This window comes from Haplochromis burtoni, unplaced genomic scaffold (genome assembly GCF_018398535.1).
Source record: "Haplochromis burtoni strain Fernald_Lab_line unplaced genomic scaffold, NCSU_Asbu1 Contig_1, whole genome shotgun sequence".
NCBI lineage: Eukaryota > Metazoa > Chordata > Actinopteri > Cichliformes > Cichlidae > Haplochromis > Haplochromis burtoni.
Genome location: NW_024582362.1, coordinates 4,006,137 through 4,031,003, shown reverse-complemented (window position 1 = coordinate 4,031,003; position 24,867 = coordinate 4,006,137). Strand labels below are relative to the sequence as shown.

The following is a 24,867-nucleotide window of genomic DNA, read 5'->3' as shown; positions in this document are numbered from 1 at the left end:
AGCCCTGGATTAGTGTCATGTTACGCCAGCAGGGGCACCTGCCTGGAATCAGCAACACCATGTCGTTGCACTTGCTGTGGTCTCTGCCCTGACTCCAAGAGAAAAAAGCAAAACTGGGAGATTTTTTGTTTTGTTTTTAATTTTATGGTTTTACGGTGTCGTATTGCTGTTCAGACTGTGTCCCTCTGGAATATTCTGGAGGGTATATATTCCTGGCAACTAAAACCCCTATGTGAAGCAGAACTTGTCAGTAATAGTATAGAATATCTCTGTTACTATTCTAATAAGGCAGAGCAAGTGGGACAAGATTTGGTTGCACAGGCTGAGTTGGACAAATATAAACCAAAACCTTATAAGCATATCGTACCTTCTTATAGAGGCCATTTAACAAAATTCTTTGACAGCTATAATTTTGAACCAGGGTGGAGATTCTACACCCAGTTTAGTGGGCGTGAGGTGAGTGTGCGACTCAATAGGGGAGAGCAGAGAAAATACATAAGCAGACACCTGACATACATTTTTTCCCTTATATTTAGCCTTTCTAAAACAATATTTATATAGTGCTTATAATTATGTTCTAAACAGGTAGCCTTAATAGAAACTAAGGACTTGGGTAGCAAATTGAAATTTGCTGCCGATTGGTCAAACAAACTGAGACCAAGCCTCCACCTTCAGAGCAAAAAGCAACTCCGTTCTAAAATTGGATTAATGCTAGTAAGCAGTGAGGAGATATCAGTGGGCAGCGTTTTTCAGAAGTGTTGCTAAGACATCAGTATTAAGCAGATCCCCTTTCCATGCTTGGCATTGCTTGCCTTGCTTAGCATCACCTCATCTGTTCCTCATATTTACACAAACAGAACCAAATAGCAGTTATCAAACTGTAAACCTGTCCCTTTTAAGTAAACAATTACCTGCATTATTTAAACACGCAGCAGATTCTTTTTTCACTTGTCGAGCCTCAATGTGCCACTTCTTTGGGACCCTAAGAGAGCAACGCATGCCATTTAAGCACAAGGACCTCCATGTCCTGTTTATTTAGTGACATGTGAGTCATGGTGAAGGTTTTATCACAGGGGTCTGTAGGGTGAGTCATAATAGTTCAAACAAGCAAGCCTCAACACAACGCATTAGCCTCAAGCTACTCAAAGTAAATGGTTGTCACATCCACTTATCTGTCTGCTGAAGCTTTCATTGTGCGTGAACTACATTAAATAAATATATAAACTTGAGGCAAGCCAGAAAAGACTTCTCAAAGATTTGGAGGATGCTATTTTTCCTCATGCATTATTTGCTGCGAATGGCTTCGTCTTAACGGATGCATAAGTTGGGGTTTTACACTCATCGTCACAATGCCAGGAGTGTACCATTAATGCATGGCTCGTGATAATTGTGCTTCACTGACTCGGAGCGCATTGTTTCATCCTACTGCTTTCACCATTAGCTGCAATTTTCAAAGGCATTTTGGCTGAATACTACTATGTCAGCACCTATTTCTCCTCAACCCATTTGTTTGATCAACAGCTCTACCTGCTCAACTATTTATCAAAGGAGCACATAAGAGGACCCCACCACCGTACAAGGTAAACAAAGACAGGATATCAAAAGCGGCACTTTGCCACATATGATACTTTACATTCTCACTAATTTTCTGGTAAATCAAATTACACAAACACAGTTATTGTGGAAGAAATAGAAACAAATCCTTTTATATAAAAAGTTCATATACAATTTTTATTTCATGGATTTTAAGACTTTTTAAACAATTAGCATAAATTGATATTGAGATGCTTCTGTTTTGAACCATGTCATGCTGATGCTGAGCTTCATGGGATTAAGACCAACTTGAGAAGTGCAGGGCGCTGTGGCTGGCTGCAGGCTAAAGGAACAGTACACTCAGATTCACTGTGACAAGACTCCCCTTCTTTTCACTGAAGAAGAATTGCCCAAAGACATTCATCCCCCATCTTTCCCTATCATGACTATAATGCTGACCTGGTTTCATTCAGGGCTTCTCTACCAAGGCCATTGTACTGCTCCTAAAATGGTCCTAATGTATTTACATATGACCAACCGATGTGGAATTAAAACTGTGGTATAAAGAAGAGGAAATTGTGTGTGCTGGTAAATATAGACAAGTGAGACAAAGTCTTCCCACAACACCATATCCACTTTTGCCATTTATCATTAATGATGGAAAAATCAGCAGATAAATGTTTAAAGTATGCCCACTATTGTCATTTCCATATGCATGTTTTCTTTATTGGACTCCATTAGAGTAGCTTTGAATTATTCACAGTTCAAACTCATTTTTAATTATCTTATACTCAACTTTGGTGTGGCCACTCAGTTGAAGATCTGTCTGAAAAAAAGTTGCTTTAGCTCTTTTCCGTCTAAGACCACTGCCTCTTTGAGTCTCTACTGATTGGCTAGCCTTTGCAAACAGAGGTTTTGAACAGGAGGTTGGCGAGGGTATAGTGCACAGCACAGACGACCACATGAAGCTATCCCCTTTCACTGACACAATACAGAGGCAAGCGGAGCAGAATAAAAAGATGAACTGATCATTTAGAGCACTCCGACATTTGTGTTTTTGCCTCATTTGGATTAATTGTACATGCATTTACACTGTTATTTGAAACTTTGACCGTGTTTACACTACTATGCAAAAGTTTTGAGTCACCCCTCACTTCTTTATATTTAACTTCTAAGAAGCCAGACTTTCTTTTTAATATTTTAAAGTGATCTTGAGCAATGGTTCCCCAGGCTGTTTGGAAGGCTTTGAAGGTTATTCTTGGACATTGGCTGGTTTTCCTGATTTTCAGTGCAGTTCTTGTACCTGAACATTTTCAGAAGAATGTTTTTTAAGCCACTTAGCACTGACCTGTGAATCATGCAAGAATATAAACGGTACAAAACTCAAGGGGTGAACCATTGTTGTTTCACATAACAGACTATTTAGCAAAGAACCAATTTTAAACTGTATTTTTAGTCAATTTGTTAATAGCAGTCTCTCACAAAAACACACTGCTTATTCCCATTTCTTTAGTCGATTTTATTAAAAATGGCAAATGTAACACAGTTTGAAGGGTATAAAGTATTTTTGCACCAACAAGGTGATTCACAAAGCACTATTAGCTAAAAAACTAAGGAAACTGTTCTTAAGAAATGGGAATAAAATCCAACAAAGACCCGAGAGACACATCTGGCCCTTTAGTTTATCCATCCACTATTCACTGAAGCTTCATAAGAAATGGCCTCAGTGGAAAATTGGCTGTGAAGAAGCCATTCTGAAGGAAGGAAAACAGGGAGGAAATGCTGAGGTATGCCGAGTTTTACAAGAACTTGACTGAAAATCAACGCCGACAGGTCTTTTGGAGTGATGAATTAAACCTGACATGGCTTGAAAATGATTCGAAGCACAAAAGCATGCCTTGATAGGAAAAGTCTGGAGAACTATTCCTGAAGACTACTTCAAGAAATAACAAGAAAGCTTCTTCAACAGAGTTGGCTGTGTTGAAGAAAAAAGCTGTATTTTAAGGTTGTTAGAATTACACAAACTTAGATTTTGCCTTATATACTGTATTTCCATGTATGTTTCCATTTTTCAATAAATAGCTGCAGCCGTTTCTCATTTTCCTAGAAAAATACAAAGAAATAACTGGTGGCTCAAGTTTTTCCATAGCACCAGAGGTGGGTACAAGAAAGTGTGATCTGTATAGAGTTCAGTTGTCACAGGGATGAATGGTATCACTGCACATGACACGAGTGTTTGCATGTGTTCTGCATGTTTGTGTGGTTTAAGGAAGCCCTGTTGTAAGGGCCCACAGCAGCCTCCCCAAAATAGAGCCGAGAGCAGCTGCAGCCGGGTGGGTCGTATCAGAGGGACATCAAAGAGGCCGCCGCCACCCGCCCTCTCTGATCATAAGCACTAATGGTGTAATGGGGGACTGGAAGGTCAGTGATTGTTTTTGGTTGTGTGTCTGTGTATGTAAGAGAGAGAGAGAGAGAGAGAGAGAGGGAGGGAGGGAGGGAGAGAAAGAAAGTCAACAGGCAACAAAGGTGATAAAACCTTCTGGAGCACAAAGCAACAGCATATAATCCTTGCAACAAAAAATAAATATCAGATTTGGTGTTGCCTCTTCACTGATATCTATGGCAGAACCCAGCACAGCCAATTATAAATAACTGGCTTGGAAAATAGATTCCTTCTCCCACTGGTGAGTGAACTCTGGATCCCTAGATATCAGAATAAGTGGGAAAAAGTATATCACAGTCCCACAATATTATCCGTAAGGAACATACACTTCATCACTCTTGCATCAAACTGTACAGTTTCCAGGCATGCTCAGTATACTACTCTTAGTGTCCCAGCTCAGATAACTCTGCGTCCATTTGTGAGCCTCAGATTTCAACAGTCATCAATTTTCCTGCATGAAGACCTCCAGGCAGAGAGGTCCAGGCAAAGACACAGTCTGAATCTGAGCGTACGACATCCCATTTGCTGTAATGTTGTCCTTATGTATTCGATATTCTTATGATATTTTGTATTCTTATAATATTTTGTACTGGCTGGACTTCAGAAGATATAAAAGCACAGAGTACATGTCTCCCCCGCCTCTTCTTTCTTGAATCCAGATTTATGGCCCTATAAAATGTCTCTGTCATGTCCAATCAGCACCTGCTGTCGCTCGTCACAAACCCAGTGGAAACAGTCGGAGAGGTTAAGCTTGAACACAGGCGCTCTCTATAGGATTAACAAGGCATTAACCCGTAAACCAATTTTAGTCATCTGAGCTCTTGATAAAACAATAATAATAATAATAATGATAAAATACAATAAAAACCCAGAAAATGTCTTACTTCTTCTGCTTATTTAGCCTTATCTGTTTACCTTAATGTATTATTTCGATATGCTGACTCATATACAATAGCGGACAGTTAAACGCTCATTATCCTGACACGTATTTTGTGATCGTAGAAGACAATATTTTATTTTTAAAAAGAAAAGGTTTCTAGCCATAGTAATATGAATATTATTATTTATTTATTTTATACACATAACTGGCAAAGAGCCGGGCAGTTTTCTTTTTCGACTCTGCGGAACAAATTTACTGCGGACGTGTGTTCGCCCATACTGGTTCCGGGTTTCAACATCCTGGTAGCTAACGTTAGCTGAAACACAATCTTCTCTACGCTATAAGGTACATAGTGGTAAGAATCCGTGTATCTTTTCCGTTACGTGATTTTATGTATTGCCGTATGTCAAAGTCAACTATGTGGTTTGAGTTTTACATTGTAAAGAAGCGGTAAAATAAAAAAGCTATATCAATTTTTTGGAAAGGTTTTAGCAGGCTAGCCAGAGCTGACTAACCCTGACGGCTGCTTACACGTAAGATAGAGGAATAAATTCACAGCCATTGCTGTGTGATTTAGATATGATGGATGAAGAGGATTTACAGGTGAAGATGTTCATATATCTCTGAAAGGAAGCTAGCTTTGTTTTAACGGGCCTCACTTTACGCGGCGTTTGTGATCAATCATATTCGACGGGATAGCCAGCGTTAACATTTAACAACCTGCAGTTTGACAAACACAGTGGCAACCGTTGTGTAATCTAGCCGATTAAATGTTGAGTTGCAAGTTATGCCCCAAAAAGAGTGATGTTTTAATGTTTTTACTTTTCAGGATTAAAGAAATCCCGGAACAACATGGGTGAGTGATGGCTAGAAATCCACAATTCCCATTTGTCCACATTAAAGTAGCCACACTGAGGTTTCATTTCTTCGTCCCTCTTCAGTAGCTGTTGTCGTACACCTGTTTAAAATTGTTGGTTGCCATCTCTGTTACTTCACAGATGGTGAAGAGAGAACCTATGGTGGCTGCGAAGGGCCAGATGCCATGTATGTGAAGCTGATCTCGTCAGATGGCCACGAGTTCATTGTGAAACGAGAACATGCCTTGACATCTGGGACTATCAAAGCCATGTTAAGCGGGCCAGGTGAGAATTCAGACACTGACATTGTTAAAAAGGAGCAAATTTAACTTTTTAACTTGAATGATTTGTAATCTAATGTTATCATACACACATACATTCATTGGTCATGCTCTCCAGTAATTTTGTTGCACTTTGAAGGTCATGCCAGGTTTTTTTTCCCAGTGGTAGCTTGTTTCTGCCAATCTGCTTCAAAAAAAATGAAACTAAAAAAAATTTTGTGTGTGAATTTTGAGGGGTTTTCTTAGTGTTTTGAGTTAGTCTCTGACCAATGCTAACCTGTAAGCGCAGCCCCGATTGGATTGCTGTCCACTTTAATCCAGTGTCAGTAGTTATTTGGAATTTGGAACCAAATGTATTTAAACACTGAAGAACATAACGTTTGCTTTGCTGCTGTTTTTACTGGAGGTTTTGTTTTTTAAATCTTTTTGCAATTAAAAAAAACCCCCACATATAGAAATCCCATTGTAGTACCTCAACCACATGATCATCATGTGAACTATTATTTGACTGATTTTGTTAGAGGGTGTGTGAGGTTCTGTAAAAGATGTGCATAGTGGTGCTTGTAGAAGATGGTGTTATTGCTTTCAGTCAGGTTAATTCTGTTTCTCCAGTTGATGGCACTGTGCTCCCGCTTTGTTAGCAATACTATTAATAGGATTTCATTGGTGCAAATGCCATTATTCATTGCCTCATTTATCCCTGATCAAAAATATCTTTGTAGGTGCATATAATTACAATTAATTGGACAGTTTAATGCTTTTTTAAATTAATTATTGTTATCAATATCCATTATATGGTCTGTTTTCCAATTAACTTGTAAATATTTTTGCCCGACTTTACTTGATTACCTATCCTGCTCTGATCATCATGCAGAATTCTGTTTATTGGCTCCATCTAGGGGTGGGCAATATAAACGATATACGATAGAAACGATATAAATTTGGCCAACGATAGAGATTTTGACTATACCGCTCTACTGCGATAGTGCATGTTGATGATGTCAACATGCGCTTCTTTTGGTCAAAAGCATTGCAGCGGCTACAACCATTATCATCTGCAAATTATGCCGGGCGACAGTAATCGCAAAGAGATGAAGCACTTTTGAAATATGGGGAAAGCCAAAAACTGAGCTTCCACCACTTCCATACCATTGATTCATTAATGTTGAATTCTCTGGCAGCTGTTTTATTCCCATGTTGTTGCAGTATATTAATAACTAACCTCGTATTGTGGATGAATTATCTGAGTTGTTCTCCTGACTGAAGTTTGGCCCGTGTATAGCATCCTGCCTTGCGATTGCATGTGTCCCTAACCACCAGAATCCCTCACGTTAACTTTCATCGAGTGGAAAAAAGTTGGTGTTCATCCTCCAGTTTCACTGTGCTAATGTTATGCTAACATAGCTGTGTCGCTAGCGATCACGTAGCACAACATTATATAACATTATAACATTATATTCAAAAATCTCTCAGTCAGAACATGTTTAGGTGGAAACTAGTGAGCTAACTTCCTGCTAACTTCTAGCTCCATTAAATTTAAATAAATTCTGTTTTCATTGATGCCTGGATGTTAAACTTAATTGTTACACCTGGTTAAAGCAGCAACGCTGATCATTTTATTGAAGATGAATGAATTTTGACAGTTTTTAACTCTCAGTGTTCGTTTGACTTTGGGACCTGAAGCAGACGGAGATTTGGACCCAGATAATCTGCAAGGCTCCTGACTACAGCAGACGTAATGCTCTGACAGTCCATCAAGCAGTGTGGCTTCGTAGCTTACCAAAGTTGTACTAAAGCATTTTTTGACAGATTTCTGCACGCTGTGTATTACATAAAATCGGTTCGAGGTCTGTAAACACAACCAGAATTCATACATAAGGCGCACTCTCGATTTTTGAGAAAATTAAAGGATTTTTAGGGTGGAAAATACGTTATACAGAAAAAAAAAAAAGAATATATTTCAATATATATCGTTACCGCACATGGTTCAAATTATACTGCGATATGGATTTTAGGTCATATCGCCCAGCCCTATTCCCTACCTCCTGATTTAAGAAATATCTCTTCCTTCTCTCTCTTTAAGTCCCAACTCAAAACTCACTTGTTCAAAATAGCTTAACCCGCATAACCTCTCCACTCTGCTATTTTAAATTTGTTTATGTCTTGTGCTTTTATGATTGTGTAAACTGCTTGCTTTTATGTTGCTTTTTATTCTACTGTGTACAGTGACCTTGAGTGTTTTAAAAGGCGCTTTCAAATAAAATGTAGTAATATTATTATTATTATTATTATTACTACTACTTGGGCCAGCACACTGGAAAGCTTTCAGAATACATTTTTGGTTAATAAGGTGTTTTTAGGTGTTATGCTCAGTGCAAGACTTAAATCTATGTTGAAGCTCTTTACTTGACACTGTAGGCTGATGTGCACCTTAACAGAAAAGTAACTACAGTGGCATAGACATGAACCACTGTGATAGGGCTGTTTGGTAGCAGTATCCGGTGTAAACACATTAGCAGGATAATACCTCAGTAATTGTATCTAGCTTGTTCATTATGCTATTCCAGTAGCATCAGTGCAAAGACATGCTGTTTTTCTTTTTTTCATAAGTCTAGCAATATGTTTATAGATTCAGTTGGCTCCGATATCGTTTCTCCTTCCACAGTTTCTGTAAAAGTAACTGTTTAGTTCCAGATTCATCAAATCCATGACCAATATTAAGAGTTTTGCTCACGATGGCAGAGCAATGGCAGAAATTCAACACAGCCCTATAAATTAAGCTTACATCATTGAGGAAATCCCTGTATATGTTCTTTTAATGTATGAACATGATATTGTCTATCTGCAGGACAATTTGCTGAGAATGAAACCAACGAAGTGAATTTCAGAGAGATTCCATCTCACGTCCTCTCCAAGGTCTGCATGTATTTCACCTACAAGGTCCGTTACACCAACAGCTCCACAGAAATACCCGAATTCCCCATCGCGCCGGAGATCGCACTGGAACTACTCATGGCTGCAAACTTTTTGGATTGCTAAAGTTGCAAAGATAATGGAAAAAAAGCTTAAAACATATTTAGTTGTTTTTTTTTCTTCTTTTTTTGAGTATTTAACTTGTTTTGCTATTCACTTCATACGAAAAATAATCCTTTTTCTGTGGTTTGCTGTTGTTTCATTAGTATTAAAAGATGACATTTTAACATGTTAAATGGATATAGCAGAATGTGACAAATGTGCCCCCCCCCCCCCCCAGAAATCTCTCCTCACCACACCATCTTAATAAAGACGTATTTGGTGAGCACTTTGTTTCCAGTCTTTGGTACCTTGTGCCTCATGAAATGAAGTACCATCTCCACAATGAACATGCTTCCTATTTTTATTTTCTTTTGAAGTTTAAAAAAAAGATATTTGAGATAAAGGCAACAGTGGGGATGTTGTATACACTAAAATAGATAATTCAGTGTTTTGTTTTGCTTTTTCACATCAGTAGTTGGAGATCTACTAAAAGGGTTTAGTCTTTATACGGATCAGATAAGGATGTTTGGAAAATGAATGAACCTCAGATGTCTGTAATTTAATTAGCATGGCAATGCTGAAATAAAAATGTGTATTGAATCTGAAAATACTGCTTTTATTTATTTATTTTTACACTATCGTAGGAGAACTGCAGTAACTGCTGTGGTTTAAACACTCTTAACATACTTATCAAATAACTGAAAGGACTCACTGTGTGCTCGTACTGCTCCAGCATGACACTGATTCATCAAGAAGTGAATTTATGACTCTAGGATAAAACAATTGGTACAGACTCCTTAAAGTCCCATAAAGTGGTATGACATAAGGGCTTTGTGTTGCATGTTATAGAAGAAATTTCCGTGTTCATAAAAAAGTCAGTGATCACTTAAACTACATAAAAATGTAAAGCTGATAGATGTGATCTTATTATTCTGAATAAACATTGCCTTGCACGTTCAAGTTTCAGAAATTTACGTTGCCTGTGTCCATACATTTGACTGGTGCCTATATGGAGTGCTTACCATGTGATGCACCCAACTATTAATTCCCATGGTGAGGCAAGAGCTTATATCACATCTGATGCAACTCTAACTACCAAGAGACATTTTCTCTGTAGGAAACATTAGGAGGTTAGATCAAATTGCAGTTCAAGTGGATGAAATGTTCAAAAATTTTGCTTACACAGATAAATGAATATGCTTCCTGTGCTTAAGCCACTGACACCTAAAAAAAAATGACAGTAAGATAACATAACGAGCTAAAGCAGCTCAAATAATAATAATCATCATCAGGAAAACGAAAAATGTAATTAAATACTCTGATGATCACAGGAAGTCTGTTCTTTGAAGCATTTTGTCATGATGAGTCATTACTCTCACACTTAGAGGTTGTAGAAACCAATGTTATTCTCATTTTTAGGCACGGTTACTCCACCCGAGCGTCGGATCATGTTATACCTCAAAGGTAGGAAGTTTCTGTCTTTTAATAACTAAAATACATCCTTTAGCAAAGGTCACTGGAGGTGCCCGAAGTCCCCCATATTTAAAGAATATTTAAAAATATTATGTTGTCTTTATCGCTGGTGAAATGCTGTGATAAATCTGCTAAATGTTACGGACATCTTGGCGTTGACGGTGGCGCGCACACACACACACACGTTCGTGTGGATTTGTTTTCTGCTGTCAAAACAACTTAAATCACGTGACCGCCTGACGTACGTTTCTACACTCTGCGCTGAGGCAGGAGGAGGGGGGGTTTCCATCATGGCGTCGATGCAGGTAAGAACACAATTGACAGCGATCGCTTATTTTGTGATTTTTACCGGACCTCCCGACTATTTTTTTCCTGGCACTTTATCGACCACTTCATTTACCTACGCGTATTTGCCCAAAGTGGTGGTGACGTTACTGTAAAATCGATGACATTTATCCTCAACTGTTCAGGTTTAGCGGCTGCTCTTTGCTAGCAATACAACTAGCCCATCATCATCATCCACAGCAAGTCAAGGCTAGTAGAAGCTAGCTTCCTGGAACTGTATGTCGATGACTTGGCCCGTGTGTAGGTTCTTCTCAGAAAGGCGTGATAATTCAAGGATATGAGGTGGAAAAATTTCCGATGTTTCCCGTAAATGTTGGCGGTTAAGTGGCCGGGCTCTCACCACAGTGAGCTAAGCAGACGGTGCGCAGATCGAACAGTTGCAGTTTCCTCCTGAACAGCTGAACAGGTGCATCACTTTCACAGAAACTGCGTTGTTCAGTTGACTGGCTGTTAACGTCTAAATAAATCAAACCCGTAAAGCAAATTTCATACATTTTTTAAACACTTACCTCTTTGAAATCGTTTTGTTTGGGTCACGTTTAACTACTAATAAACATAATAAACGGTAACCCCTCATTGGAATATCATTGATGTATCAGTGGTTTTCCGGGTATGGGCCTCTTAATAAAATTGATGAACACATGTGCTAAATTTCTCAGCCACTACTCTGTTTGATTTTACTTGACTTGATCCAGTATTTCAACTTTTTATTTATTTATTTTTGGGGGGTATAAACCCAATCATGTTTTCTCCCACAGAAAAGGCTACAAAAGGAATTATTAGCCTTGCAAAACGATCCACCCCCAGGAATGACGCTCAATGAAAAAAGTGTACAGAACACCATTACACAGTAAGTCCTTCTCTCTCTCTCTCTCTCTTTTTTTTTAATTTCTTGTGACTCATTTGTTTCAGAGTGGCAGCACTTCTGGGTTTTTATCACCGATATGCCTATCGTGTTTGCTCAAATACCATGTGACTTTGTGAAATGCCAGGTTTCATTCCTGTAAACGGGTAGCGTGGCAAGCATGCCGCATGCCATACAGGTAGCTGCGGCTGGAGGTAAGACACCACAGCCTCAGCAGTGTGTAGTGGTGAGGAATTGGGGTCATTCCAGCAACTGGCAGCCACAGGCCCTTCGTAGAGTGTCTCTAATGCACAGTGTCACTATTCATCCTTATAAAATATTTAATGGCTGGCATGCAGGAGTTGGGCTAGAAACAGAGGTTGCTTGGCTGACCTTTCTGTCTGGTTGTCGTGATGTATCCCCTTAAACCCCATGACTACTGTTGCCATTTCATATGGTTTCTGATAAGCAGGAAATATGACTTGAATTGTAGTCTTTAAATGGATTTGAGACTAGTTTCTAAGCTGAAGCATGGACTTGTTAAGTTACTAACTTTTCGAGTTGTGTGGCATGGTTTCTAGCCTCCAATGCCGTCTGAAAGAGAGGGTGCACATTGGAGTGTTTGTCACTGGTCAGTTATGGTGGCATCTTCCTCATTAGATAACAGTCACCTGGTCTAACAAATGCCTTGCATGACTGCCAAGTCTCCTAACCAGTCCTGCTGGCTTGTGATCCTTGTATATAATTTCTCTGACAAGGCATGTGTAGGTGTGTCTTCTTCTTTCTTTCTTTTTTTCTTTTTTTTTTTTTAAACACTCTGCTCTGATGTCACAAGGTGTCTTTATGCTACTTTCTGTTGTCACGATGGACTGTGGTCATGAAATGTCTTTATTATCCTGACTGGAGTATGACATACTCTTGTTGTGCTTGGCATAGAAGCACACAAGCTGGTATGTTACCGCAATAAAGGGTCAGTGTGTTTTCAGCTTTGCACCTTTTGTTTATATAGTACACTTTGTACTGTAACGAGCAACACTGAGAGTCAATGGTTTTGTTTTGTTTTTTAAGTGTATTGTGTGCTGGTGCTATATTGGTTAGCTTGATGGTGTAATGAGTCACTTAATGTAAACAGGGAAACTGCTGCTTAAAGGCACTGTTGGGCCTCTCAGGTGTACTCATTTGTCCTTGTCCCTACACTTTCACTAAATGTCTCAGTGTTATTTTTGTTGACTGGATCATATAATCACCAGGCTATAGGGAATTTGAGCACATTGAGCGTGATGTCCTTGAAGTCCCTGACTGTTTTCGGCATGAGTTGGTAGCACAATCAGGCCTCGCTCTGAACTTCTTGAAGGAAAAGTGGAGCTTCGTTTAGACACTGTGACTGACCCTTTCCAAGGGCAACGTTTTAAGGAGAACAGACTTTATATGTAGGTTTAAATGATCATGTGTGCCAGTCTAGATTTGAATGAGGCATGAGGCTATAAACCTGGATAACAGCCACAAGACTCTCTGGTGTCCTGTCTGCACTGCTTGCATGGGAAAAAATAGGGCAGAGATTGTGATGCTTTTTTCTTCTAAGGATTCTACTATGAGCCCCACAACTGTTCTGCACTCAATTTGTTTTTGCCACCAGTGAAGCTACATTCAGCAGTCTTGAGGTGTGTGTGTGTGTGTGTGTGTGTGTGTGTGTGTGTGTGTGTGTGTGTGTGTGTGTGTGTGTGTGTGTGTGTGTGTGTGTAGAGAGTGTGCGGTGCAGGTAGGCTGTCTTTCATCCCAGAGGCACAAGGCTCTGTATTTGCAATCATCTGAGCAGGATTGAATTGCTAGCAGCTCAGTCAGCAGAGTTCTGTAGCCTGGCCACCAAAGCGAAAATAGATTTTGTCCAGTAGATCAATAGAATATCACATTATTACTAAAGCACTGTCATAACCCAGATGAATATTGAATGTCACTGAAATGAGTCAGACTGAAAGCTTTTGATTACACACACTTACTGGAGAACCGGCAGCTCACATTGTGTATGATTTATTATTATTTTTTTAATGATAATTACATGTGGTTCTGTACTTGTCTCTAGCTAATCTGCTGCCAAATTATAAAACGGCACATTATTAACAGAAATAATGTCGAAGCTGTCATTGTTTCCCACCTACTCCAGAATTGTAAGATTGAACACAGAGCACATTATCACTCATAAACCAAATTTTGCTTTTATAGAAATGCCATTTTCTCCAAAAGCACTGAAGGTTTATGTTCACTGTCAAGTACACTACGTATGAGGAAAAAGGAAAAAGCCTGAGTAGTTTATCCTGTCAAAAATTTGCAAGATCTTTACTCCAATCCCCCAAAACCACAAATCGACTGATTCTTGCAATTTGGATTTACACACAGGGTGTGTGAGGGTCGCAAAAGTAATTGGTGCACCTCATTCAAAGTGTGCTGTTTTTATCTGTATAGGCCCAGGGTCCCTTAAAGGCGCAGGTTCTTCTGCTAATATGGTGAATCGAGGGTAAATTTGCTCATTTCCTCCATGCAAATTGTGGGCAACCTCGCAGGGCTTTGTGGTTCCTTGTGGTTTCCTCTTTCCTCTGATTTGTGTAAATCTCTAAAAATGTGTTTTGTTTTTTCGTGCAAGTTAATGAAATTTTAAGTTTTACGTTATTGTAAGTTGTAATTTAAGAGAGTTAATGTTGAAATTTAATGACATGGGATCTCCCTCCACCAACTCCATAAATTGAAAAGAAAATGGCCTTTTTTCATATTTACATCACTCTGATTTGTAGTCAGAGACTACTAGACCCTGATTATCTCAAGGTGATCTGTGTTATTTTATGTAATTTTTTTTTTCTTTGACATACTTTAATATTGTGCTTTAAATTTTTTAATTTTTTAGGTGGATTGTAGATATGGAGGGAGCACCTGGCACACTGTATGAAGGAGAGAAATTTCAGCTGCTTTTCAAATTTAGTAGTCGATATCCTTTTGATTCACCTCAGGTAAGCTCAGCAGTCATTATTGTTTGTGCGTAGGTGTGTGGGTAAATGTTAAACATTTTAAAGCACTTTGTCTGAAGCTATCTATAAGTTCACTTTATTAACCATCTTGTCTTATGGATTTGTTTTGTCTGCACTGTGGGTGCAGGAGATGCAGATGAACAAAGGATACCGTTTGCTACTCTGATCGAATGTCCCACATCCATTCCTAGCTTGATATCAAAGATTGATATTCCTGAGTTCATGGTCCACAGTGGTGTTCCGATTGAAATAAACTGAAGAGCTGTAGAAACAGTCTTTTATATTCATCGGCTAGATACCTGCTGTAATCTCATGAAACATCTTGGCTCTATGGTCATTAGTGCAATGAATCTTGGCTTGGAATCACTGAGAGACAGCAGTGCAGAAGTCTCACTGAAGCCATGTTTGATGGGATTAGTTTGACTCAACAGTCTTGTTTCACTGATTAGGAGCCTGCCCGTCTAAAAATAGGTAGAGAAAATTAGATAAATTGAGCTACTTAGCTGTTACCCTCTCAAATAGGAAGGACACACTATCAGATTTATGCACTGTTGAAGTCCTCTCCTGGGGCCTCGGAGGAACTTCTCTTTCACCTTATATCCTATTATTGTCGTGGAAAAGAAAACAAAGTCTGATCAAAATCACTTGACAATTTTTGCATAACAGCTTCAGTTTCTGTTGAGCCTTTTCACAGCTACATGCGCACGGGAGAAACTCCAGATTTCCTACCAGAACTTTAACCCTGTGCAGCATCTTCTAAAACAAAGATGTCAAATTTTAAACAGTGTTGTGTAATCTTACAGTTTAGATTGTTACAATTGTATAAGGGCTTTTTGTTTTTTCATTTACTCATTTTTTTGACATGTTTTAGCCATCCAAGCTCTGCACATCACTCCACCAGTCATTTGAACATTCTGTGTCATTCACATGGGGAAAATAGAAGCTTTGCAATTAAAACTAATCATCATTAGATTGAAATGTGGAATCAAAGAGTATTCTCTAGAATTTTTTGTTTTATTTTTAATGCTTACAAAATTTTTAAGATTAGAATCAGTCTCCAATAATAACTTCAGCTTTAAATAAGACAGAATTGGAAAACTTTGGGCTCGACCTAAAATGTCACATCTGTTTTTTGGCCTTCAGACTTTGCTTTCATCAAAGAACCGTTGCAGACATCGTTGTTTCAAATTTGTTGAGGTAATCTAATGGGTATGGTTGAGATCTGGTGACTGCAGTAACATCTCCATTAAAGACAGACCCCGAGCTGACCAGTTCTATAAAGAGTTCTTGTGTACTTCGGAGCTGTTCTTTAGATCACTGTCCTGCGTGCGGTCCAGTCATGCCGCTTCCAGCAGATTACAGCATGGCATTTCCAAATAGAGGGTCACCCTTCTTTATTCGACATCTCGTTTTTAATCTTATATAAATCTTTTCCTTTACCCACTACAAAACGAACCATCTCAATTTTTGTTGGAAACACTTTAAAGGTGGAATTGTTTGATCTTACCACCATTTTCCAGCCTTTCTCAGTCAAATGCATGCAGCGTTTAGCAGTCTTGGTTTTCTTGTATTGGTTAGTCTCAGATTTGGCCTTTTCCATTGAAGCTCTGCCTAGTGTCATTAAAATCACCTCTTCACTGTCACATTGAGATTGGTATTGTGTTCACTGGGGCTGCATACCTTTTTTTTTTTTTCTGTTCTGGTTAGAGACACTTTGCTGACAGAATGGTACACACTAGTATGAAATTTCCTCTGTGTGTTTTTTCCTCATTGAACTTGAACCCACAAAGGCTGATGTTCCAGACACTGAACTGTCAAAAGTTGCTGCTTCTTCACAGAAATTTTCAGTTGTGGTAAAAATGATTGAGAGTTTAATAAAAAGCTTTCAATTTTTATTTATTTTTTTGTTTTTTGGGGTGATTCCGATTTCTGAGCAGTTCTGCACATGCAAATTAGAGGCCCACCTTATGAAACAAAACAGAGTCTACTTCTGTTTTTCTTTTTCTAAAGTTAGAAATATTGAAACTTGTGGTGAGCACAGATTCAGCACAGCATGGACCCGAGACTAGATATCTTAGTGAAATAGAAGATTTAGATTACCTAAAGACGCTGTTGGCTTGGTGTGATTTGGAGGTTTGAGTAAATATTTTAAGAGATTTTTTTTTTGTCTTGATCTTTAGACTATAAAGCTAGCTGTGCTTTCTAGTCATATCAGTCACCTCCCTCCCCCTCATGATGTGGAGCCTGCACTCTCCCGTGAGGCCCGGTCTGGTGCCAGACTGACTCAACCCTTCATTACCCTTTTTACCCGCTCCCCCTTCTCTCTGCTTTAGCACTTCTGACTCTAGCTTTTTGCTTCTCACACTTCCCATATCTTCCTGCTTGGCCCTCACTCTTGTGCCTTTTTCAAAGTCAAATGTAGCCCAGTGCTTTTTATAGAACGTGTCTACTTTTTTATAAAACATGCTGTATCTCCTCTCTAGCTCTCCCTACGCTGTTCGCTTTTCCTCTCTCTCTCACCGTGTCCCGGCCCCTCTGTCCTAATCCGAGAGCCTCATATCCCTGTAGAGCAGTGGTGTCAATCATAAGGCCCAGGGGCCAGAATCAGCCCGACAAAGCCTTCAGTCCGACCAACTGGACAGTTTAGTAAGATGTGAAAGAAAGCATACGTTTTTTAGTCTTACAGCTTTTTAGTCTTACAGCTTTTCCTACTGATAAGACTTCCCCTGTGCTCTATTATCCAAGTAAGGAAATCCCAGAAAGCTCATGCTGTTTATCTGGACATTGTGTTTTCAGTGGGGGAAACATCTCATTACTTTTTAAGAAGTCACTTGGATAAGTGAAAAAAACTTTTCTCCCACTGAAAACTGGACATCCAGATGAACAGAATCAGCTTTGTTGACGTAAACGACAAGGTTTTGGTTTTTCTTCCATTAAAATATCTGAGATTAAATCCATAATTAAGCATCTTTACATCGACAGAAGTCACATCAGTGTATTTATATAGCACATTTTAAACAACGTCTGTTGACCAAAGTGCTGTACAAAGTATACAAAATATCCACTATGTAAAACGGTCACTAAATCAGCAATAAAGAAAGGGAGAGCTTCACTGGTCCAGCTCGCTACATGTGGCCCACAAAGTAAAATGAGTTTGCTATCCCTGCAGTAGTGGGTTAACCCTGCAGCAAGTCTAATTATTTTGCTGTCATTAATTGATGGGAATGAATGTTTTAGCTTTCTCCAAAGTTCATCCCCGAGCTGGCGCTTTGACCACACACGTAACCCCCAACCACCCCAAAGTTGTTTTTTATGCGTCTTCTTTCTTTAGGATCTTAAAGCTCGCCAGCCTCGTGGGATTTTTATTTGTACATATTCAGTTGTGTTGATGTGGTCTGCTTTGCTTTCATTGTGCAGGTAATGTTCACAGGAGAGAATATACCTGTCCACCCGCATGTGTATAGCAACGGTCACATCTGTCTATCTATCCTAACGGAAGATTGGTCGCCAGCGCTCTCGGTGCAATCAGTTTGTCTTAGCATTATCAGCATGTTGTCAAGCTGCAAAGAAAAGGTAAGTGTGCGACACCCGGTGTGGGCGGTAGCGGTTTGTGGGCACGTGTTAAATGTTAAATCTAATTGCTGCTTTTTGTTTTCTGCAGAGACGACCGCCCGATAACTCATTTTATGTAAGAACATGTAACAAAAACCCAAAGAAAACAAAATGGTGGTATCACGGTGAGTTTAAAAAAAAGAAAAAGGTCTTATTTGTTTTCAGCACTTCCTGAACTTGAAACTTTTTTTTGTCTGTTTCCTGTTGTAATTCTAATCTTCATGCTGTCTTGTTTGCCTTCACAGATGATACATGCTAATGTACAAACTTTGTATTAATGGTAGAAGAGAGAAGTCCTACTGACCTACGTAAAGCACTTTTTAATCATTCAGTCTTTGAACTCTGACCTTTGACTGGAACAATGGACACCATGCGCTGGAGGCTCTTGGCTGCATGTTTTAGTCTGTTGTAAAATAGAAAATAACGGAACGTTTAGCTGCACCCAAGATGGAACTTCTTCCTTTTTTGTGTGTGTTTTTGTTTTGTTTTTGTTTTTTGTTTTTTTTCCGTTTTTTGGGGGGAGGGCAAAAAGGTCACAATGCAGCGAGCAAGTAAAGCAGACTTGTACTGATACTTATAATTCCTCTTTTAAGATTATTATTGTTACTTTTTTTGTTTGTGTGTGGCTGCATTTTAAGGTCCTTGTGTTGTGCAATAATAACCGGTGGATGCATGCTGGGGCCTACAAAGAGAGATCTAAATCTAACAGTCTTCTGGAAGGGATTTGACCATCAAAACCCCAAGAAAATGCTTCATCTGTTTTTATTATTATTAGTAGTAGTAGTACTACATGCACTGTGATGGTATCTAGTTTAAAAAGGCACTATTACGTTATTCCCAACTTGCAGGTGTACTGTAAGCAGTCCTCGATGCTTATCAGGTTCAAGGGTTTTAGTTTTTTAACCACTGTATCGACAGCACACCCGCTCTTCTTCATCTTCCAACTCTTAAGACCTGGTTGCAGTTCTTCCTGCCATCGGACTGAAATTCGGTACACACGGGAATAGCACAGGCGTGACGGTAGATCCAGGAGTCATCCAGTGACCTCGGCGTTTGTCTCCTCATAAAGTTGGGCTGAACTTTTCTGGTCCAGCCTTTTAAGACGTGCATCAGCCTCTCTTCCATTCAAAGAATGTCATCGCATGATCCATTTGTATTTGTATGATATATATTTTTATTATTATTTCATGCTTTAATCTTCTGAAATGTTTGAAATATTTTTTTTTTTTTTTTTTGGCATTTTGTTTTCCCAACTAGTTGATACTTTGAAAAGGGGGTGCTTTGATGGGTCAGTATGTTTTTGAATTTTATTTTATTTTTTTTGTTATTTAAATCTTCATTTTTATCTCTAGAATGACAAAGTCTTTCTAGAATGTATGAAGACAATACTTTTTTTCTTCCTTCTCTCTCTCTCTCTTCCCCCTGGTCAGAGTTTTGGCTCAGGTACTTTTTCAATAAAGAGATCACCTCTAAAAAGACACCTATCAGAGATTTTGAATTTAACTATATTTTCACCAAAAGAGACTGTTATGTTGTAAACTTGTAACATGTCTGAAACTATTCTGTACATACATGCGTCTTTAAATTGTTAGATGATGTGCAAGAACTTGGCAAAGGATGCATTAACTTTATAGCAGAATGATGATAGGAGTGCTTTATTTCATTGGAACTTTGCATCTTTTGCCAATTAGGTTGTGTACGGTCAGCAACAAACATGTAAAGCTGGTTTTGGAAAAAAAAAAAAAAAAGGTAGTTTTACAGTAGGGGTGCATGCAGTTTCAAACCCTACTTTTTCTTATTGGCATCTAACATTGTGGCAACTTTTAGTCGTTCCATAACTGAGGTCACGGTTTATAGGATGGATGCTAACAGTGCTCACCTCCAGAGGCTGTGCTCATTTCAAAGTGTAATCACTCCATTCCTAAAGACATGTTTATCGCCATCCAGTCAGAGATACTTGAATTTTTTCCATCTTGAGTTGTTTGTATCTACTACTTTTTTTTTTTCTTTCTTTCTTTTTTTTTTTTTCCCCCTTTGGGTCTAGCTGAGTTTCTTGAATGAACATGCGTGAATGTGATGATGCTCTATTCTGTAGAGGAGATTACCACAGCACACGGCTATCTGAAGATTTAAAAACAAAAAACTATATTGATAATTTAAGGACCTCTATTTAACCAATTTTTTTTTTTTTATTAGTTTCATTGTATAAGGTCGTATCTGCTATCACTGCTTCGAGAATAAGACTGACTGAAACACTGATTGTGTAAATGTAGTCACAGCAGCATCAGTGCACAGAGACGCCTAAAGGATCAATAAAGGCTTGTTTTGTCTTTTTAAACATGCTTGTGGTTATGTTACAGGGTTTGGCTGTTCTTTTTTTGTTTTGTTTTTTTCCCCCATTAGGTTACTTTTTTTTTTTTAAAATGTGGTTTGAACTCTTAGCTTGCAAGTTGTTGTGAGTGGTCAACACTAATAAGGGTGTGTTATTTATATTTGAAATTTTGTTCTGGGATGTGCAAGCTCCATGTAATAGGTGCCTGTTCATTTTCATAATCAATAATAAAAACAAAGATTCACTTTTATTCAACCTCAGTCTGAACAGTATGGGTTTTTTTTCTTCTCCTTTTTAAATAGCTTGCAAAAGACTGAGTAGTTCTGCTCTGAAGGCAGAAGGATGATGACCAAATTGAAAGAAGATAAATGTGTGACAGTGACACATTACATAAACTGCATATTTCAGAAGCATGTAATTCCATCTGTCTGTAAAAAGTGAATGGCACAGATCTCAGGCGTGCCTGTGGAATTGCACTAGGTTTGTGAAACATGTGCAAAGATAAAGATGTAGTGTGGCAGGAAAACTGATGATCTGACGCTTTTGAAAGCAATGGAGCTTTCATTTGAAGCTTGTGTTTTGTTTTTTTGTTTTTTTAACTGGTCCGTTATGGTGTGAGAAATTATTTCAGCCAAAAACAAAGGGGGAAAGGGTAATTTCAGATTGTACAATAGATATACATGCGTTTAGGCCAAGTAAAATTACAATCTGTTATCAAGTTACTTCACTTATTTTGGTTGAATTATGTTTTTTATACTGCTCTATTTGTTGTTGGATATTTTTCTGTCTACAATAACACAGGGAGAAGTGGTTTAGTGACGCCCTCTATTGGAGACGCTTTAGCTGTCAAATCTGGGGATTAGCAGTTCGTGATATTTTCCCTTTATGGTTATCTATTCCTTGTTAAATATAAAGTGTATGTAGGTTACCCACCCACCCCTAGCCATCTTTTCTTTTTCTTTTTTTTTAATTTCTCGTCTTAGTACAATACCACTGCACCAGCGTGGACTTTTCCAAATAAAGCTTGATGCAGAATTCTGACTAGATTGTTTGTGAGACACTCATAGGGTTTGCTTTAATTAATTAATTAATCAAATAGAGAAAATTCCCAATGGATGGTTGGGGAAATATTCCAAGTAAAACTATATTTTATAGCATTAGCACAAAACCTTAAGTTTCACTGAAACACGGACCTGTAAAATGGAAAACTTACGAATAAGACTAAAAATCCATTTGGTGATACAAATGTGCACAAAACAACTTTGGAAATATTAATTTTGTTTCTGAATCAAAAGTTACACTGTGGGATCCGAGGAAGCGCACCAGGACTGAACCATCCTTACCGCGGCGGGGGTGGCTTCATTCAAAATTCACCTCAAACTCCACTCATAGTACGTTGGCGATATGCGATATGCAGCCACAACAAGGTTAGCTAAACACAAGCTTTATGCGTGAAATATTACATGGATACGCCATGTTGAGTCCAGTGACACGTATTTTCATTTCTTTTTTTACCCAGACAAATAAGGTGGTCGGTTCCTCTTCCATCCAGTTCTCTTTAGTGTTTGCCAATGTTGGAGGTGTAACTGGGGTCTGGCCCTGGATAAAGGTAAAAAAATGTCCTGAAATATTTTTCCCATAGTTGTCGGATACTCTGTGGATTATTTGCCACGTTGTCGCCAACTCGTATATGATATTAGGGTTGACTGAAAATCCCCAGAATTTCGAGAAGGATGGGGCGGTTTGGAGATGCTAGCAAGAAGGGTGCTCGGCCGATCAGCCATGATGAGCTTTAACCGGCTAAAGTATCGCAACTGGGGGTGGCTAGATAGGATTTATTCATCTGGGGAAACCATAAAGGCATATTCATGACAGCATGCATGCTTGCCTATTCTGTCTGCGTGTTTTTAGGAGCTGACATTGGGAAGAAACGGCGTATATCTTGTTGGCAACGTTAGCTTCCTGCTAAGCTGGACACAGTAATAAATGTTCAGGGGTTGCAGACAGCACTGAAGCTCTGCCAGTCAACCCCAACGTAACACAACCCCCATGTTCAACTTGCAGTGAAAGACAGCCGTGCAAACAGGCAGCTGTTTGCCGCTGTATTTGTGCGTGTTGCTGTGAGAGCGTAAAAAGAAAAGCAAGAGGGACTATCACCACAAGTACCCCACGGGCAGGCATGATGCACCTACGAATTAAACAGGAATAACTTCATGACATGCAATGAATAAAAGTCATATTACAGTAAGAGATACATCAGTTGTGGTGCATTTAAACCTTATTAGCTATTTTCTGATCGTGCAAACTTGGCTGATGTTTACACCAGTTCAAACATGGTCCCTAAACAATACAGAGAAGTGACACCTGCAAAATCAGATATGCAATATTTAAAAACCTGAATGTGCCATGTTCAAAGCTAGCATTTCATGCAGTGTCCAAGGGATGACACTGAATTTCTCCAAAACTCCAGGGGTTCAGCTCAGCTTTGACCTTTTAGTTTTGACCTCTGTCGGGATGCTCAAAGTATTTCCTTCATTTCCGATCACTGTCTGCCACTTATTTATGTGACTCAAAAGTGGGAGCCATTTTGGAGCAATTGTTTTTTATCTTATAGACTTTTTTTTATCACCTTAATCATGATTTTGTTTTAGACAAAAACACACAGTAGCATATATGCTTATGTTACATAAATTACACAGTCACAGCCTGTGTACTGTGTCTAACTGCATTCTGCTAAATATTGCATGCATATTTTAAGAGATAAATAAATACTACAATTCATTCTGCTGTTTGATATTTGTTGACCCTTATTTGTTTGATAATGGGCTGTGTCCCTCAAAATGTGGTTTAATATAGATTGCATTGTTCAGGCTACAACCAGCGGATTCCTCCTTTTTGCCAGGGAGTTTTTTCAGCCGTAACATGAGCAAAGCTCCTTCAAATAAAGGTTCATTGTCTGGGTGTATTAGCTGCCAGTGGATCAGAATGTGAGATAGGCCTAGGGCTGTTCAGTTTGAAGTCTGTTCTCCAGGCTTAGCCCAGAGAAATCTGTCAAATGACATTTAGCTTTAAACTGTGCATGTGCATTTGTGCTCAGATTCACAGATGCTTAATGCAGTATTGTGTACTGCTAGTGAATGAATATTGATTTTCTTTTATTTTTAAACTACTCAGTAGTTATAATTACAGTGTAGTAAGTGTATTTCTAACAAAAGCTTTCAAATTTGTTCTGCTTTCAGGAATAGAGCATGGCTCAAGTGAAAGTACAGACCTCAGCGCCCCTGGCTGGTCCTGGCCTCTCCCCTGGAGTCCCTCCAACGGCCATGGCCAGTCAAGGATCCCTGGGTCTGCAGCCCTCCGTCAATGGCACAGGCCCGGCCCCCACACCCGCCTGCCCTGCTCCTGCAGTCGGATATGGGGACGCCCCTGTGTCTGTCACACCGCCAGGTAGAATTTCCCCCAAGTTTGTCTTTAGGGGAAATTAGTTATTATTTTGCATCATGTGTGGAGTTGCTACTTATCTATGAAAACTAAAAACTGTTACAGTAGGTTAACAATTTTGCAAATAAAATCCCATCACCCACGGCAGTGGTTGGTATTTAACTGCTTATCTGTAAAATTGTGTTATTAAATTTCTGCTTATTCAAAAAATAGAGTGTTGAAGGGCTAAAATATTTGATTCCTGGTTTCACTCTTGCAACAGGGGGCAATGTGATTTAAAAAAAACTACACATACGCACACAAACAAAAACACTGACTATTGGCTTTCCATGGCCAGTACATGCTCAGCGATCAATAGTTTCTGCGATTTCCAACAAATGATGGACTACATTTCATTAGTGTGTTTTCATTTTGGGGGATGATTCAGTGAGTTATTCTGTGAAAATTACATAACCTCAGTCATAATATATTATGACTCTATAATACTGATATAGATTTAAGACCTTAACAATGATTCATACAGACAACTGCGTGCATGATGAAGGTTATAGTTGTACCCAAGTCTACAATACAATGTGTGTGTTTGCATAGTTATTCTATAATAAAAAATTGACTTTAGGCAATTAGGTAACTGGCCTAAAGGGCTCTATCTCATGTTTCTTTTACTGCTCATTATTTCTCATGACCTAACCTAAATTCAGAAACGTTTCGGTACCACTGCTTCTTTAATAATGATTTAGGAACTGAATTTCTGCCAACACGTCCTGTCATATGTTAGCTATAATAATAATAAT

At 38.8% G+C, this 24,867-nt stretch overlaps 3 protein-coding genes across 4 annotated transcripts in view; all 3 read left to right on the top strand.

Moving 5' to 3' along the window:
- The first annotated feature begins 5,103 nt into the window (after positions 1-5,103).
- On the top strand, positions 5,104-9,617 carry eloca (elongin C paralog a). Of its 2 annotated transcripts, none has more exons than XM_005912148.3 (4): positions 5,104-5,201; positions 5,686-5,712; positions 5,855-5,998; positions 8,843-9,617. In XM_005912148.3, the coding sequence occupies exons 2-4, from the start codon at positions 5,709-5,711 to the stop codon at positions 9,031-9,033; spliced, it is 339 nt and encodes a 112-aa protein (XP_005912210.1). In that variant the 5' UTR covers positions 5,104-5,201; positions 5,686-5,708; the 3' UTR covers positions 9,034-9,617. The 2 variants fall into 2 exon arrangements, with proteins under 2 accessions (XP_005912210.1, XP_042082129.1); XM_042226195.1 differs by having other exon boundaries at positions 5,111-5,211.
- Positions 9,618-10,693: 1,076 nt separating this feature from the next.
- Positions 10,694-20,887, top strand: ube2wb (ubiquitin conjugating enzyme E2 Wb). Its single transcript, XM_005912147.2, has 6 exons — positions 10,694-10,787; positions 11,586-11,677; positions 14,568-14,670; positions 18,106-18,261; positions 18,350-18,425; positions 18,546-20,887. Exons 1-6 carry the CDS (start codon positions 10,773-10,775, stop codon positions 18,557-18,559), a joined length of 456 nt encoding a protein of 151 aa, XP_005912209.1. The 5' UTR covers positions 10,694-10,772; the 3' UTR covers positions 18,560-20,887.
- Positions 20,888-22,134: 1,247 nt separating this feature from the next.
- The window catches only part of stau2 (staufen double-stranded RNA binding protein 2), a 104,777-nt gene continuing 102,044 nt past the window's right edge, over positions 22,135-24,867 (top strand). Inside the window, exons 1-2 of the mRNA XM_005912151.2 lie at positions 22,135-22,241; positions 23,872-24,079. Of these exons, the coding sequence (XP_005912213.1) occupies positions 23,881-24,079 (199 nt within the window). The 5' untranslated portion in view covers positions 22,135-22,241; positions 23,872-23,880. The remainder of the gene's footprint in view (positions 22,242-23,871; positions 24,080-24,867) is intronic.